Genomic DNA, 17831 nt, shown 5'->3' with positions numbered 1-17831 from the left:
CCATTTTCTACCCGCGATGAAGCTCACGGCACGGAGATGGAGAAACGTGCATCCTGACGCCACTGGAACTCTCACCGTGTGGATTTTTTTTTTTTTTTACAGAGAAGACTCTGTCAAAAAATGGGCCTACTTTTCACCACGAACTGCGGCTCTGTCACCCAGGCTGGAGTGCCGTGGCGCAAACTCGGCTCACTGCAACCTCCGCCTCCTGGATTCAAGCACTTCTCCTGCCTCAGCCTCCTGCGTAGCTGGGATTACAGTCGTGTGCCACCACTCCCGGCTAATTTTTGTATTTTTAGTAGAGACGGGGTTTCTCCAGGTTAGTCCGGCTGGTCTCAAACTCCTGACCTCGTGATCCATCCCGTGATCCATCCGCCTCGGCCTCCCAAAGTGCTGGGATTACAGGCGTGAGCCACCGCGCCTGGTCAAGTACCGTGTGGATTTTTAAACACGAGGGGAAAACAATGGGGCCCAGAAGAGGGCAGGGGCCGCCGCGGTTTTTCTCTACTCCGCAGACTCCACCCTCTGGGTTTTTTCCTGGCGCTCTGCAAACATGCTGGATTTAAAAATTGAAAGGAAAATCGAAAACAATAATTGAATGTGCAAAACAACAGTGGAGATGCCGGGGATCGAACCCGGGGCCTCATACATGCAAAGCATGCGCTCTACCACTGAGCTACATCCCCACCTACACTTAGTGGTTCTCCCAGATGGTCCCTATTCGTCGCCTAACTCAGGACACCTGGAGTGGAAGGCCACCGGTGCTCGCTGGATCTCAGCTGCTGCAAAAACCCGGGATCGCAGGGCCAAGAGTTGTTCCAGGGTCCTCCGCTGACTCCAGACCAGCGGGTCTTGACCAAGGGATTCCAAGAGAGAGGATTAGGCCCGGCTAAGCACCTGGGAGCAGCGGTGGAAAAAGGAGAGAAAATCATCTGGCACGATGCCAAAAATGAACGGTGACCTGAAAAAGAGAAGAAAGGAAAATTGTGCAGGATGCTACGTTTTGTTTTTTAAAAGTGGGGGTCGAGGCAATAAAATACGGAATATTTGATTAACGTAATCCAGAATTATAAAGTTGATTGCTCGGGATGAAGAAATAACTGGGACACAGGCGATGGGCCTACTTTCCACCGTGAGCTGCGGCTCATCTTTTGAATTTTGAACCACGTTTAATCCAAGAAAACCCTACTGAACTTGCCAAGAACTGCTCTAAAAACAGGATTCAGCCGTGAACAAACCTAGTACAGTCCATCTTAAAGCTGACATTCCAGAGGAGATAGAGTGCGGGCACAGAACCAGCCCTGAGAAGGGAGCGCGCTAAGAGACGACTTTACACAGTGTGCGCGTTCGGGGCGGGCTTCCTGGGCAGAGACATTTGAAACAAGACCTGAATGAGGTGGCAGGGAGCGTGCAGGTGGTGGGAGAAAAGAGGTCCACGCAAGGGGAACAGCCAGCGCCGAGGCCACGGGGTTCAGGAGCAGCAGGAAGGTCGGGGACACAGGGTCCTGGAAGGCCCTGAGAAGGGAAGTCGGGAAGGAGGGAGCATCGGGGGCAGATGAGGTGAGGCGAGGTCTTCGCCTTTGAGTGAGAATTGCTGAAGTTCCCGGTGACATTGGTAAGGCGGTTTCTGAGGAGGGTGCGGGCGAAAGCTTGATCCAAGTGGCCTCCAGAGTGAACGAGGAGAGAGGGTGTGGAAGCGGATAACACAGGCAGCTCTGTTGCGGGGCTGTGGAGACAGCTGGGGGACAAGAGAGCGCTGAGGTTTGTGTGTGTGTGTGGTTGGGGGGAGGGATAATACTGAATAAAATGGGAAATTATAAATGTATTATCTGTTCAAATATTAAGTAAAGAGTAAAGAAGCGGGAGGACAGTCGCAGAAAAGGTAATGGAATGGATACAAGGCCACGCTTGAGTGTGAGGGGACAGGACCAGGTTCCAGTCTCTAAATTTAACTCAGCACAGGGCCGGGGCGAACCTGCGCTAGCGGAACCTGACACCGTGGCCCGAGAGCCAGGCCCTTGCCCCGGCGATGCTGGGTCGGCCTCGGTCGGAAACCGGGAGTGGCGCTGGCAGCATTTGTACGCCCACCTGTCGCGGCCCGTTTCCCGCGGCTGACTGGGTCAGGCTGGGGCGGCCTAGAGAGGCTGAGGGACGCGGGCGAGGGGGAGAGGCCGCTGGCCAGGGCGGGGGCTGGTGGAGCGCAGATCCGGGGCGCAGGGCGCTGTCCCGCACTTGAATGGCCGGGTGCCTCCCGGCCTGTAGTCAACGTGCGCCTCCCCTCCCGGCTCCCAGCCGGGCGCGCCCTGGGCTCAAGTCTCTGCCTGCCCAGTGGCAGCCCCGCCCTTCCTCTCCCAGTGGGCCCTCGGGGGCAGCTCGGACTTCGGGCTCCGACCCGCGTCCTGTGAGGTCCAGTGGCCGCCCAGGCGCGACCAGATCTGTGTGCGCGGAGAGCGCGCATGGCGGCTGTGGGACCGCGGACCGGCCCCGGAACCGGGGCCGAGGCTCTAGCGCTGGCGGCAGAGCTGCAGGGCGAGGCGACGTGCTCTATCTGCCTAGAGCTCTTTCGTGAGCCGGTGTCCGTCGAGTGCGGCCACAGCTTCTGCCGCGCCTGCATAGGGCGCTGCTGGGAGCGCCCGGGCGCGGGGTCTGTTGGGGCCGCGACCCGCGCGCCCCCCTTCCCACTGCCCTGTCCGCAGTGCCGCGAGCCCGCGCGCCCCAGTCAGCTGCGGCCCAACCGGCAGCTGGCGGCAGTGGCCACGCTCCTGCGGCGCTTCAGCCTGCCCGCGGCCGCCCCGGGAGAGCACGGGTCCCAGGCGGCCGCGGCCCGGGCAGCGGCTGCCCGGTGCGGGCAGCATGGCGAACCATTCAAGCTCTACTGCCAGGACGACGGACGCGCCATCTGCGTGGTGTGCGACCGCGCCCGCGAGCACCGCGAGCACGCCGTGCTGCCGCTGGACGAGGCGGTGCAGGAGTCCAAGGTGAGCGCAGCCCCCACCCACCCCGTGGGTCCCCGGGACCCCTTGTCTTGGTCCCGCTCTCCCGCACACGCGGTGCAGAGAACAGACTGTCGATCGGGAGGCCCGGGTGAGCCCCTCCCGTCTTTCTCCTATTCCAGGAAGCCCAGCGCTGGTTCCCGGGCTGAGGGCGGTTCTCTGTCACCCCCAACATCACCAATACCCCCACCCCACCCCCACTGCGTTTCCCTCCGGGCCAGATACTGGGCCGCCTGCGCGACGTCCCCCACGGACTTGGGGATGTTCTTCCTGTCTGTTCAGAGCCTCTAGCCTGGTCTGCGTCTCCGCAGCTCTCTGCCCGCGGGAAGTCTCCGGCACAGCCACGCAGCCGCTGCCCCCACTCTTATCTCTTTCCCCGAAGCGGGCTCTGCTCAAAGTCCCCACCTCGTGGAACTGAGTGAGAGGACCTCGCCAAGATGTCCAGGGAGGGGGCTCCTGGGTTAAGCCGCGGACCTAGAGCCGTCTGACTGTGCCAAGGCTGTCGATTCTGGGCGCCCTTCCTTTCCTATTTTCTCGCTGAGCCTCAGCGAGGGTGTGGGCAGGGGTGAGGGCGGGGCGGGGAGGCTCGGGCGGCGGTTCCCAGTCTCTCCTTGCTCGCCTACCCTGCTCCAACTCTTCCACCCACAGAGTTTCCTGATGGTGGGGCGGAGAGCAGAGGAGACGACTAGGGGTAGGGCTGCTGGAGCTTGTGTTTCATTCAGTCTGGCTGGTCTGGCAGATGCTTTTGGGGAAGCAAGATCCCGAGACCTTCAGAGTCACCTTGCAGTGTAACCTGTAGCCTGTAGAGATGACTTCTACCCGGCCTCCCCCTCAGTGAGCAGGGCCTTCCCTTTCTCCTGGCTGGCTCCAGGAAGGCAGAGGTGGGGGTTTCCAGAATCCCCTCACCCCCACCTTACATTGTTTCCCTTCACCTACAGGAGCTCTTGGAGTCCAGGCTGAGGGTCTTGAAGAAGGAACTGGAAGACTGTGAGATGTTCCGGTCCACGGAAGAGAAGGAGAGCAAGGAGCTGCTGGTGAGCCAGGCACCCGCAGGCACCCCGCGGGAGATAATAGAGGCCTGAGCACTCAGCACCAGTGCTCGGTGTGTGTGGTGTTGGAGAGTGTGCTATGGAACCGCAGAATCGATTTCAGAAAGATAATAGAGTGCATATTATATAGGGTGACCACATAATTATTGTACAAACCAGAGCTTTTTAAAGTGAAAGGGAGTGCTAAAATAATTATTGCAAAACAACTGGCTTAAACTGGAGCTGTCCCAGCGAATCAGGACGTTCAGTCACTCTGATATTACGTAACATACCAGTTAGGGCCTGCGGAAGCATCTTGTAATTGAACACATTACTATTTCTGCAGAGAAACATGGATATTCAATAAGTGGGAATATTAATACAATAAAGAGCCTCATGGCATGTTTTGTCAACAAAACAGTAGTGAAAAAAAATTTCATGTTCACAGTTTTTTTTATTTGAAATTGAGGCTAACGGAGAAGGGGCTAGAGGGCGTCAGAGCTGCTCCCTGGCTCTGGCAGAGGGAGGAAGTTTGGGGTCTTGGGTTTACAGTAGCCCCTGCTGCACAGCCCAGGGTCTTGGGTACTGGCACCTGCCTCTACCTCAAGTTGGAATGATATTTTATCTTCCTTAGAGTAGAACAGGAAAGTGAAATGAGGGCTCATTTTGGTTAAGATAAGCACACATTAGGCCGAGCAGGGTGGCTCACGCCTGTAATCCCAGCACTTTGGGAGGCCGAGGTGGGCGGATCACGAGGTCAGGAGATCAAGACCGTCCTGGCTAACACGGTGAAACCCCATCTCTACTAAAAATACAAAATAGCCGGCCGTGGTGGCGGGCGCTGGTAGTCCCAGCTACTTCGGAGGCTGAGGCAGGAGAATGGCGTGAACCCGGGAGGCAGAGCTTGCAGTGAGCCGAGATCCTGCCACTGCACTCCAGCCTGGGCGACAGAGTGAGACTCCGTCTTAAAAAAAAAAAATGATAAGCAAACATGAATCACCATCGGTCATTTTCTACCTTGCAAATTCAGTTCCTAGCTCAGTAAATAGGTGTTGAAAGAATAAAAGGATTGGCCGGGTGCGGTGGCTCACGCCTGTAATCCCAGCACTTTGGGAGGTCGAGGTGGGCGGATCACCTGAGGTTGGAAATTGGAGACCAGCCTGACCAACATGGAGCAACCCCATCTCTACTTAAAATACGAAATTAGCCTGCCGTGGTGGCACATGCCTGTAATCCCAGCTACTTGGGAGGCTGAGGCAGGAGAATCCCTTGAACCTGGGAGGTAGAGGTTGCGGTCAGCCAAGATCACGCCACTGCACTCCAGCCTGGGCAACAAGAGTGAAACTCCATCTCAAAAAAAAAGAAAAAAAAAAGAATGAGAGGATCTACTAGGGCCTGTCAAGGCAGTGAATTGAAGGAAGGTGAACTAGAGGACCCTCCCATCCTCAATGTCAGCAGGGGTGGAGGAGGAGCCTGGAGTTCAGACACCCTAGGGTCCTTTCCAGACCCTCAACTACATCTGTTATGCCTGCACCCAGTGTGCATCCCAGACCTTCCCACCTGATCACTCACTTCCCTCCATGAGGAAGAACTCACCCTCTAGAACTTCATCCCTCCTCCGCTGGAGAAATGACTCCCAATGCAGCTCTTCTCCCTCTGGTTGACATCCAGGAACCAGAGGGCCTTCCCTAGCACCGGCAGCAGCTTCGCAGTCTCTGACCGGAGTCCCCAGGCCTTGCTTAACACCTTCCACCTCTGTCCTCTCCCAACATCCATCCATCCACCCCCGCATTCATTTTTGTTGTTGTTTTGTTTTGTTTCGCTTTTAGACAGTCTCGCTTTGTCATTAAGGCTGGAGTCATTCAAGCGATCCCCCCACTTCAGCCTCCTGAGTAGCTGGGACAACAGGTGTGCACCACTACACCTAGCTAATTTTTAATTTATTTTTTGTAGAACTGGGGTTGCGGGTAGTCTCCTATGTTGCCCAGGCTGGTCTGGAACTCGTGGGCTCAAGCAACCTTCTCCCCCAACTTTGCCCCCCTCAGCCTTCCACAGTGCTGAGATGACAGGTGTGAGCTCCACCTGTTCTTTGCAGCAATAAAATACTTCTGGATTTACGATGCTTGTATCATTTACAATACCCTGCTTAATGAAACATCAGAGGTAGAGCCCAACTATTGCTGCAACACAAAAGGGAGAAGGAATGCTCTTATTTGAAAATGCTCCTACCCCAAGGGGACATCTGGCAAAGTCTGGAGATATTATATTTTTGGTTGTCAACAATGGGATAGGGATGCTATTGGCATTTAGTGGTAGAGGCCAGAGGGGCTGCTAAATGTCCTACAAGGCACAGGACAGCCTCCTACAACCAAGAAGTATCTGGCCCAAAATGTCAACTGTGTTAAGGTCGGGAAACCCTGGCTTAGAGTATTTTGGCAAATACTGTTTCACTTGTGCTATTTCCTTGTGAGGCAATATGATGTAGCTGCCGAAACTCAGATTCTGGGGTCTGGCTCCCTGGCCAAGAAGCCTGGCTTAACACTTCCTGCTGATGTGTCTGTCTTTGTCTCCTCACCTGTAAGACTTGAGGGGAAGTGCACCCACCCCACTGGGCTGCCGTTAGGGTTGAGGGAGTTAATACCTATAAGGCGCTCTGGGCTACTGCAGCCTGCCTGGAAACTGAAGGAAACATGGGGGCATTGTAAGACACCTTGAACCCAGGTCTCCCAACTTCCCAGGACTCCCTTCCTCCGCCCAGGAGTTTTAAGGAAGAGGAACTTCCTGGTGGGACATATTGAGTGCCAAACGTGTGTTCACATAAAAAATCAAGAGATCAGCGCATGAGTCTGCATCTGAAAACTCGAGTAAAAAATCCAGTGTATGCTGTTAATGGAAAGAACAGAATATCAAGCTTGCATGCCACATATTCCTTGGGGGTGTGCTGCTACCTCTGGTCACTGGCATTGGACTTTTCTTCCTTCTTTCTACTTTCCTACATCTCCCAAGTTTTGTATTTTGAGCATGTGTTACCATTATAACTGCTAAACAGGAAAGATGGCCTTTAAAAAGAAAGTGAAGTGTAAAAGTTTGAGGGTGATGAAATAAATGTGCTTGAGGAAGAAAAAGCAATCTCAGTTTAATCCTATGGTTGCCCCAGGAGGCACTAATTTATTCCTTCTGCTTTTCAAGTGAGGAAGCTGCAGCTTGGCGTAGTTCTGAGGTGAGTATGATGCAGCCTTGGTTTAGGTGACGGAGCACAAGTCCACAGACATGTGTGGGCACATCTGTGGCAGGGGAGAAAAGAGCATGTGTCCAGACTACAGCTTGTTCGGAGCTGGGACATTGACAATAGAGCATGCACTGCGTGCGTAGGTGGGTGTGTCTCTCATCCCCCAGCAGTGACAGGGACGAAGCCTTGCCCCGTGGGATGACTCAGGTCACTGGCCAAAGGTTATGCCTCCATGCTCAAGTCCCTCTCCAACTTCTCCTCCTGGGACAGAAACAGATGGCAGCGGAGCAGGAGAAGGTGGGGGCAGAGTTCCAGGCACTGAGGGCCTTCCTGGTGGAGCAGGAGGGTCGGCTGCTAGGCCGCCTGGAGGAACTATCCCGGGAGGTGGCACAGAAGCAGAATGAGAACCTGGCCCAGCTCGGGGCTGAGATCACCCAGCTTTCCAAGCTCAGCAGCCAGATCCAGGAGACAGCTCAAAAGCCTGACCTGGACTTTCTCCAGGTAAGTCTGGCTCAGTCAGGGGCTCCAGTCATTTATCCTAAGGCATCAGGACCAGCAGCTAGAGGACAGTGTCAGTGCTGGGGGTCTAGGAGAATCACATGATCTGGAGCTGAAGGGGACTGGAGAGAAGTGCCCTGATTTTCCTGGGGTTGGAGGTCTAGAGGGATGTGATAAAACTTTCTTGACTATGAGCCACAATAATATATATGGTATTTCAGAATCACATTCTTGAGACAAAAGTCTCAGAAAATAATACTCACCTTTGCTGCACGTATGCACTTTGATGTTTTCTATTCTATTTTGCTAAAAAAAAATAGTTATAAACAACTAGATAAACTTCACAATCCACAGATGGGTTAAGAACAGTCATTACAGGGCTGAGTGAGCAGTAGGTGCATAAGGGCTGTGACCTCCCTCAGGTGGTTTCCAGGACACAGGCAGCACTGGGTCCCATGGGATAGCTCCAGTGATGATTCTGTAACAAAGAAAGCAGCAAAGATAGAAAGAAAGCATGTGAAGAGCTGTGGCAAAGGGTGAGAGGCCCACTGCGTGGGTGAGACCCTGCAGCCAGCAGCCACTGGAAGCTGCTGCCCCTGAAGTCCATGCAGGCAGTGAGGCGTGGCACATCTGCCTATTGCTGACATCTTGGAGGCACAGCAAGGGGCAAGCTTTGTTTCTCAGAGGTGAATGGAGGTTACCTGATGCTGATTTGGTTTCCTCTGTCTTTCCTTCCAGGAATTCAAAAGCACGCTGAGCAGGCGAGTGACCTCACAGCTCCTGGGGCCTCTCTAAGTTGCCTCTTCCCTTTTCACTGAGCCTTCTCTTTACTCCCTGTCCCCTGACCTCTCACCTCCTGATCCCCTGACTTGCTTGCCCAGGGACCTTCCGAGACAAATGCCCACCTGCCTGGCCATGGGTTTTTCTGCATGAGGTCTGGCTCTCCCTTTTCTACCTCTTTCTGCCAAGAGGACCTCGCCATCCTAATTGTCACAGCCTGTGGGAGCAAAACGGTGCAGATAGGCCCTTCTCAGAGCCCTTGTCCTGCAGGTGTAGCAATGTGCCTGGCCCCAAGCCAACCACAGTCTCTTCTGAGATGAAGAATAAAGTCTGGAATGTTTCTCTCAAGACCTTTGTCTTAAAAGGGATGCTGAAGAAGTTCAAAGGTAGGGGCCTGGGCGCTGAGCTGGGCCACATAGTGCGGTGGTGGTAGAGGGTTCCTGGTAGCTCAGGGGTCCCTGGGTGTGCTTTCCAGAAGCTGTCTGTGAAAACAGGAGCTGGCTGTGCCATGGCCAGATTGGTGTAGGGGCTGTAGTGGCAAATCTAGTCAGGCTCCCGCAGGGCATGCAGCTTCTCATGGGGACAGATGGGGTAGAGGGGTACTGCTGGGGGACTGGGGGTAGGAAGAGAGCTGTGCAGGGGAGCTCAGCTCAGAGCCACTCGCGTAGGGCTACAATGCTTGGGTATGGGCCCCCTGCCCCCCGCTCCCCATGCTTGGCCCTGTGCCTGCACGTTCATTCTTGGCCTTAGGAGTCTCTGGGGAATGAATGAGTCAGTTGGGGTATAAAGGGCTGGTGACCTTGCCATACAATCTCCCATGTCGCTCATGCACGCCTTACTTTGTTTCTCCTCCTCAGAGGACCTTCGGGGAGAGCTGGAGAAAGAGGAGAAAGGTAGGGATGGTGCTGTGATGGCGAGTACGGACTGTCTGCCACACAGAGATCCTACTCCCTGCTGGTGGCCATCTCAGGGTTTTGCATATGGTCGGTTCCTTCAGCCCACCCATCTCAGCAACCCTGTTCCTCTGTCCCCTCCCCCACATCATCCCCTCCCCGTCCTGGGAGCTCTGACACCCTCAGATGTTGGCCCAAATGCTGCAGGTCAGTTAGGAGCAGGAATGCCCTGTACCTCGAGATACTCAGACTGGGAAAGGCTCCTCGGCTACCTGGGTGAGCCTCCCCCCAGTCCCCACTCCAAGATGGACGGAAACCTCTCCTGGGAATGGGGTGTATACACGGGACCAGGAAAGCAAGGGGAAGCTAAAGACTGGAAGGAATATGGTTTTTACTCTTGCAAAGCTCTGGAATGTGTGGGATCCAACACCCAGGGGAGGGGAGGGGAGGGCACATATTCCTGATGCTGATGTCTGAGCTAAGTCAGAGTGTGCCTGGGTGCCACCTAAACCACCTGAGTGAGACCAGGCCCTCCTCTGCTCAGAGCCCTGCCACAGCCCCTCTGACTTGGTAAAGGTCAGAGTCCTCATGGTGGTCTCAAGGGCCCAAGGTATCTGGCCTTACTGCACACCCCTTCTACTCCACGCAGCTACACATCCTCCTTGCTGTTCCTTCAGTGTACCAAGCACACACCCATCCCGGGGCCTTTGCACTGCCAGGCTCCCCTGCCCCAGCCCCCTACCTGGAACATGCTTTCCCCAGCCAGTCGCGTGGCCCGCTTCTTTGCCCGCTTCTTTGCCTTCTTTATGTCTGTCTGCTCGATGCCCCTTTTCAGTGAGAGTCTTCCTGGCCACTCTGGTTGAAGTTACAGCCTGCTCTTCTGGTCCCTCTCATCTTCCATGTTTATAATCTATCCTCAATCCTCTCCCTGTGGGAAGGAAGCTGCAGGCAGGCAGGACTACTCTGATACTCTGTGGTATCCCCAGGGCCTGGAACGTAGTAGTGCTCACAGTAAGTGTACATATTTTAACTTTTTTTTTTTTTTTTTTTTTTTTTTTTTTTTTTTTTTTTGGAGACAAGGTATCGCTTTGTTGCCCAGGGTGGAGTGCAGTGGAATTGCAGCCTCCACCCCACAAGCTCAAGCGATCCTCTCTCCTCAGCGTCCTCAAGTAGCTGGGACTACAGGAGCACTCTACCATGCCTGGCTAAATTTTCTATGTTTTGTGGAGACGGATGTCTCACTATATTGCCCAGGCTGGTCTCCAACACCTGGGCTCAAGCCGTCTTCCCACCTCTGCTTCCCAAAGTGCTAGGATTACAAGCATGAGCCTCTACACCTGGTTTTAACTTTTTATTATGAAAAATTTCAAACACACTCAAAAGTAGAGAGAAGAGTGTAAAGAATGTTACATACCCATCTCTCACCTTCTGCAGTGATCAATGAGTGGCCACGGTTTTCATAGACACTGCTATCCACTTCCTGTGGGATTATTTCGTTTTCTGAGACAGGGTCTTGCTCTGGAGTGAGATTGTGGGGTACAGTGGCCTGATCTCCGCTCACTGCAACCTCTGCCTCCTGGGTTCAAGCGATTCTCATGCCTCAGCCTCCCAAACAGCTGGAATTACAGGCACAGGACACCACGCCGGGCTAATTTTTGTATTTTTAGTAGAGAAAATACAAAACAAGTTTTCTGCTGTGTTGGCCAAGCTGGCCCCAAACTCCTGACCTCATGTGATCCATTGGCCTCAGCCTCCCAAAGTGCTGGTATCGCAGCTGTGCACCATCTCACCCGGCCTCCACTGTATTATTGATATTATTATTTTTATTTTTGAGACGGAGTCTCGCTTTGTCGCCCAGGCTGGAGTGCGGTGGCGCCATCTCGGCTCACTGCAAGCTCCGCCTCCCGGGTTCACGCCATTCTCCTGCCTCAGCCTCCGGAGTAGCTGGGACTACAGGCGCCCGCCACCACGCCCGGCTAATTTTTTTTTTTTTTTTTAAATTTTTAGTAGAGACGGGGTTTCACCATGTTAGCCAGGATGTTCTTGATTTCCCGACCTCGTGATCTGCCCACCTCGGCCTCCCAAAGTGCTGGGATTACTGGCGTGAGCCACTGCGCCCGGCCTACTGTATTATTTTAAAGCATCAGAGACAACATATCATTGCCATAAATACCTCAGTGTGTTATCTCTAAAGAAACAGACTTTGTAAAACATAACCACAAAGCAGTCATCACACCTGGACAGATTAATGATTCTTTCCAATGTCTAGCATTCAAATATCCCCATCTGTTTGAATTGGGGTTCAAACCAGGCCCACACATTGCATTTGTTTGATTTCAGTAAGTACTTGTTGAGTGGTCGGGGAGGGGGGAAGCAAAATATCTGGGAGGCAGAGCGTGGGGGTTGGTTGGGCCTTGGCGCTGGGTGCTGGGGGGATTCTAGAGGGAAAGGCAGGCAGGTTGCAAAGCAAGGTCGGGCGCGGCCCTGCAAAGACTGTGCCAGGGGCCTGCCTGCGTGGGGACATTTCTCCCTGTCTCTGTCTGCAGTGGAGCTCACCTTGGATCCCGACACCGCCAACCCGCGCCTCATCCTCTCTCTGGATCTTAAGAGCGTGCGCCTCGGCGAGCGGGCCCAGGACCTACCCAACCACCCTCGCCGCTTCGACACCAACACCCGCGTCCTGGCGTCCTGCGGCTTCTCCTCGGGCCGGCATCACTGGGAGGTGGAGGTGGGCTCTAAGGACGGCTGGGCCTTTGGCGTGGCCCGCGAGAGCGTGCGCCGAAAGGGCCTGACGCCCTTCACTCCCGAGGAGGGCGTCTGGGCCCTGCAGCTCAACGGCGGCCAGTACTGGGCCGTGACCAGCCCCGAGCGGTCGCCCCTCAGCTGTGGGCACCTGTCGCGCGTGCGGGTGGCCCTGGACCTGGAGGTGGGAGCCGTGTCCTTCTACGCCGTGGAGGACATGCGCCACCTCTACACCTTCCGCGTCAACTTCCAGGAGCGCGTATTCCCGCTTTTCTCTGTTTGCTCCACCGGCACCTACTTGCGAATCTGGCCTTGAGGGACACTGCTGGGGAGCTCCTGTCTCTGGGCTGCCGGTGGGAGGGGATGTCGCCTCCCCAGAGATGCCTGGTCCGTCTTGGGTCTGCCCTCCGTGCTCCTCACCCCAGCTGCCCAAGAGAGGCTGCTACAGACACAACCCCGAGGCAGGAGAGTGAGACTGTGGCCAACTGAGCAGGGGAACAGGGGCTTTGGACTCCTGAGGATGTTCCCTTCCTGAGGTCACATGTGGATTTGGCCAGAGCCTTCAGGAGGGGAGGCCGGTGAGGTCAGGAGCCCAGCTCTCCAGGGGGCTTCTGCCCTGACTGGGAAGGGTGTCTGGCTCCCTAAAACAATGTCAAAGCCAGTCCTGCTGTTCTCTGTTGCCAGCGGACAGGTCTGGGCCTGGGTCAGCCACGTTTGTTATCATGGCTGCTGCCTTCTGGACAGCTGCCAGCTCTGCCTTGAGAGTTGTGGGACCTCTGGATCCAGCTGACCTGACAGGTCATCTACTCAGGGAGGAGCCCTGTGCTCCCAGCTCAGAGGACAGTCTGGGCCAGAACTGGAAGGAGACACTTGTCCTGTCTTTGAGGGAGAAGCCCGGGACAACAGCCAGTGGACATCACGGCTCTCCAGCACTCCTTAGCCGGAGGATGCAGAGTGATGGGTACATCCTGACCAATGCGACAACCAACATGTGCTCTCACAAACACCTGACTCCTGCACTTTCCAGGGCCAAAGGACAAACTCTCCTTGGATAAGGAGAGCAAGCTTCTGGAACTTTATTTATTCTTTCTTTTTAATTTTCTTTTAAGAGACTGGGTCTTGCTATGTTGCCCAGGCTGGTCTTGAACTCCTGGCCTCAAGTGATCCTCCAGTCTCCATCTCCCTAAGAGCTGGGATTACAGGTGTGAGCCGCTGTACCCGAACTTTTTTTGTTTTGTTTTTGCTTCTGGAACTTTGAAACACAAAACACAAGTTGGCACTTACAATTTTAAAGATGCAGCCAGCTCTAAACAACGCACAGAGTACAAATATGCTCCTGACGGACTCAGGAAAATGCCACCAGCAGAGCACCCTGGTGCCAAGGCCTTCTCAGCCCATGCCCTGGAGGGCATTCCCCTGGCCAGCCTCAGCCCCTTGTCTACTTGTTCTCCAGCTTCTGGGTAGCTGGGCTTCTGGAAGGATGGCAGTGGGCTGCTCCCTGCTCAGCGCTCCCCTGGGAAGGGGGTGAGGAGATGAAAATGAAGACTATGAGCTGTCTTTAGAGTTGGCTTGGCCCATTTTCTACTCCCTAGATCTGAGCGCAGGAGCATAAGTGTGAGCCAGGGTTTCTGCCAGAGTGAATGAGCATGCATGTTTATGTGTGGGAGGAGTGTGTATTTGTATCTCACCTTTCTTGGGTGGGGTGTGTGTGTGTGTGTGTGTGTGTGTGTATTTTGGAGAGGGCATTTATGAGCATGTGCATAAGGTTCAGGTGTTGCAAACAGACCCAAGTCAGTTTGGTCATACCCTATTGTTGATTTGTTGTTAAATATTAACCACCTCATATTTAGACAAGGGCCACAGGTTTCTTCTCCCGCTACCTGGCTACCAGGCTAGATGAACAGAATACCAGACTTGGACCTAATTCTGTCCCGCACAAGTTATTTAGACAGAGGTGTTGGCAAACAGAGGCAATGATAGCTGAATAGCCCTGTGTCATGGAGCTTCAGTGCTCTGTCTCTGAGGTGCTTCAAGCTCACTTGGCATATAGGGTTCTCGTGGGGCAGGCACAACACTATCCCAGAGGCAGGCCCAGTTGACACAGCACCAGGCAATCAGAATACTGTATCCTCCAGGCTGAGGACAGGGTCATTTCAAAGTCCTGCCTACAGAAGCATTCCAGAGAGTGAATCCTATGTCCTGCTAATACATGGAGAGCAGCTCTAAAACCTGGTAGCCAATTCAGGCATTTGAATACCACTGATTTCCAGAAGGAAAACCTATCTCTAACATTAATTTCCTAACTAAATCACCTATTGTTACCATTAAGCCCTAATGTTATCTGGCTTGTATGGCTTTTTGATTAAGTATCATAATTCCCTTTGTACCATCCAACAAACGTGCTGGGCATCACAACACACATTACAGGTCCCAGAAAGTACCATGTCTGGTGGAGGTGTGACATGAGGGTCAGGTCTGGGGACTAGGAATAGCTGTCCACATGTTTATTTTCCGTTTTTTGTTTCCATGAGTGCAATCGTGTGTCTATCAGAGACTGTGTGTTTGCAGAGTAACTACATACATAGCTATATATCTTAAGAAATGTAACAACAGTTACTGTAACAATTGCACAGAGAAGGGAACAGATGTTCTTTCTTGCTAACCAGGGCAGTACAGTAACTTGGATGTCAGGATGCTGGTGTCCTCGAGGGCATGTGTGTGCATTTCCCTCTCCTAGAATCTGGGCATAAACTCTAGAGACCTCTGGGTCTGTGAGAACAACTGGCCTAACTTGGGCCCTTCTTATTCACCCATCAGTCCTAGCTGCTGAGCCATAAGCGCAGGCCTCTGCCGCCAGACCCTCACAAGGCTCCTCAGCATCCAGAATAGGGGGCACCTAGGGGCCTGCCTCTGACCTGGCCGCCCAGTGACCCAAGTCACCTGGCATTGCAAGGAGCACAGGGCAGGCTAGGCCACCAGACCAAGGTCCACCTCCTACACCCACCACTTTCTGTCCTTTGCCAGGCTGGGCCCTCATCCTTTTCCCCTCTCCTCCGCCCCGTGGGCCCTTTAAGGGCCCTGACAGAACGTGTCAGGGTGTGCCGTAAAAACTGCCTTTTCCCACTTCATCCAAATGTGGGACAGGGGCTAGCACCCACCCGCAACCTCGCCTGGACCCTTCCCGCCCAGCGCCTCCAAACACCTGGCCCTCCTGATTCCCCGTCCCCCCTCACTCCCCCTGGGCCTCCACCTCCTGAGGACCCCACTGTTCCCCCACCACCCAGCTCGCCCCAGGTCCCGCCCTAACCTCTCGGATCTGGACTCCCTGCAGGACGGGCGCACTGACACCCTTCCCTGACCTTTCCATAGCCTTGAGCTGGAGCCCCGCTTCCTCACGCACAGCAAGACGCAAAACGTGCTCCCCAATCCTGCGCACGCCCCTCCCTGGCCCCCAGCCCCGCCCAGGCCCGGGGCGGTCCTCACAGCTCGGAGCTCGGCGGTACCGCCCAGCCCTGACAGCTCCCGCCCGCGCGCGCGCCCAAAGACGGCACTGTTTTCGCGGAGCCCTCTGCCGGGACTAAGGGCCGTTCCGCGCCACGGACGCACGGGCAAGATGGCTGCGGCCGTGGGAGGAGCTTGGGTCCAGCCGCCACAGAACTCGGCCGAGGATTCAGCGGATTGCGGCTGCGCGGCGCCGGCGACAGCGTCAACTGCTTGTGTGCGAAGACGGAACTTGCGGCCGGCTCCATAGCTCAGGGGTTAGAGCACTGGTCTTGTAAACCAGGGGTCGCGAGTTCAAATCTCGCTGGGGCCTGCGTCTGTTTTTTTTTCCTATTCCTTCTTTAAAGATGGAAAAGTGAAAGATATACAAGCCTGCTTCCGCCTTCCTGGGAGGCCAGACCCTGGCGGAGTCACTTTCTCTTTGCCTCTAAGATACTCGCCGCGCAAGGCTACTTTCCTACCACTTCCTTATCTCTTGAAGAGTCAGACCCACTGCGGGCTTCCTTTTCCATCACGGGTTCCCTGGGCCCCGCGCGCCTTCTCCCCACGACCCCGCTCACTTCCGTCTGCGCGCTCCCCGGGAGCGTCTTTCCGCTTCTCTCCGGTCTTCCCACTCCTGCTAGGGACCCGCCCTCGTGTCTCCTTCCCTTTCTCCAGGGGGAGACGATGGCACTACCGCGCCCCTTCCCGCCCCGCGTTTGTTTGCGGCGTTCCCCGACGCGCGCGCTGAGGCTCTGGTCTGCGGTTCTGCGCTTGATGGCTGCGCGCCCGCGGCCTTCGGGTCCCCGCCGCCTCCGTGCTGCAAGGTCTGACTTCTTCCTGTGGAGTTAACACAGAAAAGCGCAGACGGCCACCTTCATGACCCGGGACTAACGGCTCTACTTGTCACATTCGCTTTCAGCCTAAAACAAAATTTCAGTTTATTTTAAACAAAATATATAACTAACGTATGCTGGCCTTCTGACTGATTTATTCCTGCTGTTAACGGAAGTGTAGAAAGTGAGCCCAAGTCCTCAGTGAATAGTGGGGGCGCTGCCCAGGTGCAGGACTGGCCCCCTGGGGGTCTCGGGACGGCTCCCGCCTCCGTCTTCCCCGCACCGCGCACTTTGGAGGCCTGGGCACAGGCGGAGGCGGGGCTGGGTCCCGCCGCCCACTCGCCTGTCGCAGGCGCCCTCTCTCCAGCCGGAGGGAACCTCAAAAAAGCTCTGAGCGAGTCCCCGTCCCAGGTGGGGCCGCGGCTTATACGGGGACCACTCCAGGGTAGCTCAGGGTTCGAAAACGCAATCCGTGTCCGGTGCACCAGAGAAAAGAAAACCGCTCGCGGCCACCTGGGTACAGACCCGGGCGGTGACTGCCTTGACTGGGAGGCGTGGAGGAGCGAGCGGGGTCTGCGGCTCCGGCCGGGAGGTATGCGCTTCCCTCTCTCACCCACGCCTGCTCCGGTCCAAAGAGCCGAGACCGTGGGTCAAGACCGGGAAGGATTCGCTCGGGGCAGGCCAGGAGCCCGCCATCACATTCGAGCACTAGCGCTCCCGGGGCTCCTCGGACTCGTGGACCCCGAAACGCCTGCCCCACAGGAAGATCACCCCACTGTAGAAGTCGGGTCACGGGGACCAGTGGCGAGCTACCTGAGGGCTTAACTACAGATACCTCCCGACGAAAACCGTGGACCCCCAGGGTGCGTGCGTCTGCCTGTGTGTGGGGTTGTTGGCAGGCGGTCCCCATAATCATCGAAGCAACAGGTGGATGAACCTCAGGCCTCGCACTCGGGGGCTCTCAGAGTCTGGGCGTTACAGCCGCTCCCGTACACTCATGGATCACCTGGCTGAATCAGGCGGGATCTGGGTGAGGTGCCGGGAGGTCTCCCAGGCTGGCGCTCCTGTTCGGCTGCTGGGGGGAGGCGTGTGTGCGAGGCTTGGGACAAGGGAGAGCTATGCCGGGTGGGGAGGACCCGGGGGGCGGGTCCGTTCACCTGAAATGTTCACTGCTGGAAGAGCCGAAAGCCAGCCACGGCACCCAGGAGAGTCCAGCGTGGAGAGGCAGAGAGGAGGGGCGAGTGCAGCGGCGGTCGCAGACGGCGGAGCAAGGTCGCCGAGAGTGCGAATGGAAAAATGAGCATTGTTTCCTCGGAGTAGCTTAACCACCATCCCACGCTGTTTTACAGCAA

The 17831-nt window shown here is 55.4% G+C and overlaps 1 protein-coding gene, 1 long non-coding RNA gene and 2 other non-coding genes across 7 annotated transcripts; 2 read left to right on the top strand and 2 right to left on the bottom strand.

The window, feature by feature from the left end:
* Nucleotides 1–27: 27 nt before the first annotated feature.
* TRIM7 (tripartite motif containing 7) lies at nucleotides 28–13720 on the top strand. Of its 3 annotated transcripts, none has more exons than XM_054489066.2 (7): nucleotides 28–2978; nucleotides 3932–4027; nucleotides 7521–7751; nucleotides 8487–8509; nucleotides 8799–8914; nucleotides 9386–9421; nucleotides 11968–13720. In XM_054489066.2, the coding sequence occupies exons 1-7, from the start codon at nucleotides 2457–2459 to the stop codon at nucleotides 12477–12479; spliced, it is 1536 nt and encodes a 511-aa protein (XP_054345041.1). In that variant the 5' UTR covers nucleotides 28–2456; the 3' UTR covers nucleotides 12480–13720. The 3 variants fall into 3 exon arrangements, with proteins under 3 accessions (XP_054345041.1, XP_054345042.1, XP_054345043.1); XM_054489068.2 differs by lacking the exon at nucleotides 28–2978 and adding an exon at nucleotides 3608–3827; XM_054489067.2 differs by lacking the exon at nucleotides 8487–8509 and having other exon boundaries at nucleotides 7521–7755; nucleotides 8783–8914.
* TRNAA-UGC (transfer RNA alanine (anticodon UGC)) lies at nucleotides 615–686 on the bottom strand. Its single transcript has one exon. It is a non-coding gene; the product is annotated as a tRNA-Ala (tRNA).
* LOC129037175 (uncharacterized) lies at nucleotides 7165–15642 on the bottom strand. Of its 2 annotated transcripts, none has more exons than XR_010126470.1 (4): nucleotides 15523–15642; nucleotides 10847–13415; nucleotides 10164–10410; nucleotides 7165–9402 (listed from the first exon to the last, which is right to left on the bottom strand). It is a non-coding gene; the product is annotated as an uncharacterized LOC129037175 (long non-coding RNA). The 2 variants fall into 2 exon arrangements; XR_008502738.2 differs by having other exon boundaries at nucleotides 15471–15589.
* Nucleotides 15643–15904: 262 nt separating this feature from the next.
* Nucleotides 15905–15977, top strand: TRNAT-UGU (transfer RNA threonine (anticodon UGU)). The gene has a single exon. It is a non-coding gene; the product is annotated as a tRNA-Thr (tRNA).
* Nucleotides 15978–17831: the final 1854 nt, after the last annotated feature.

Source organism: Pongo pygmaeus, chromosome 4 (genome assembly GCF_028885625.2).
Source record: "Pongo pygmaeus isolate AG05252 chromosome 4, NHGRI_mPonPyg2-v2.0_pri, whole genome shotgun sequence".
Lineage (NCBI taxonomy): Eukaryota > Metazoa > Chordata > Mammalia > Primates > Hominidae > Pongo > Pongo pygmaeus.
Note: the sequence above shows the minus strand (reverse complement) of the source record. Positions and strands in the feature narration are given on the sequence as shown.

Excerpts from the sequence above, each read along its gene's own strand:
- TRIM7 (XM_054489066.2), top strand. The coding sequence starts at position 2,457 with ATGGCGGCTGTGGGACCGCGGACCGGCCCCGGAACCGGGGCCGAGGCT. Across the intron at positions 2,979-3,931 it reads AGGCGGTGCAGGAGTCCAAG|GAGCTCTTGGAGTCCAGGCT; the intron begins GTGAGCGCAGCC and ends CTTCACCTACAG. Across the intron at positions 4,028-7,520 it reads AGGAGAGCAAGGAGCTGCTG|AAACAGATGGCAGCGGAGCA; the intron begins GTGAGCCAGGCA and ends CTCCTGGGACAG.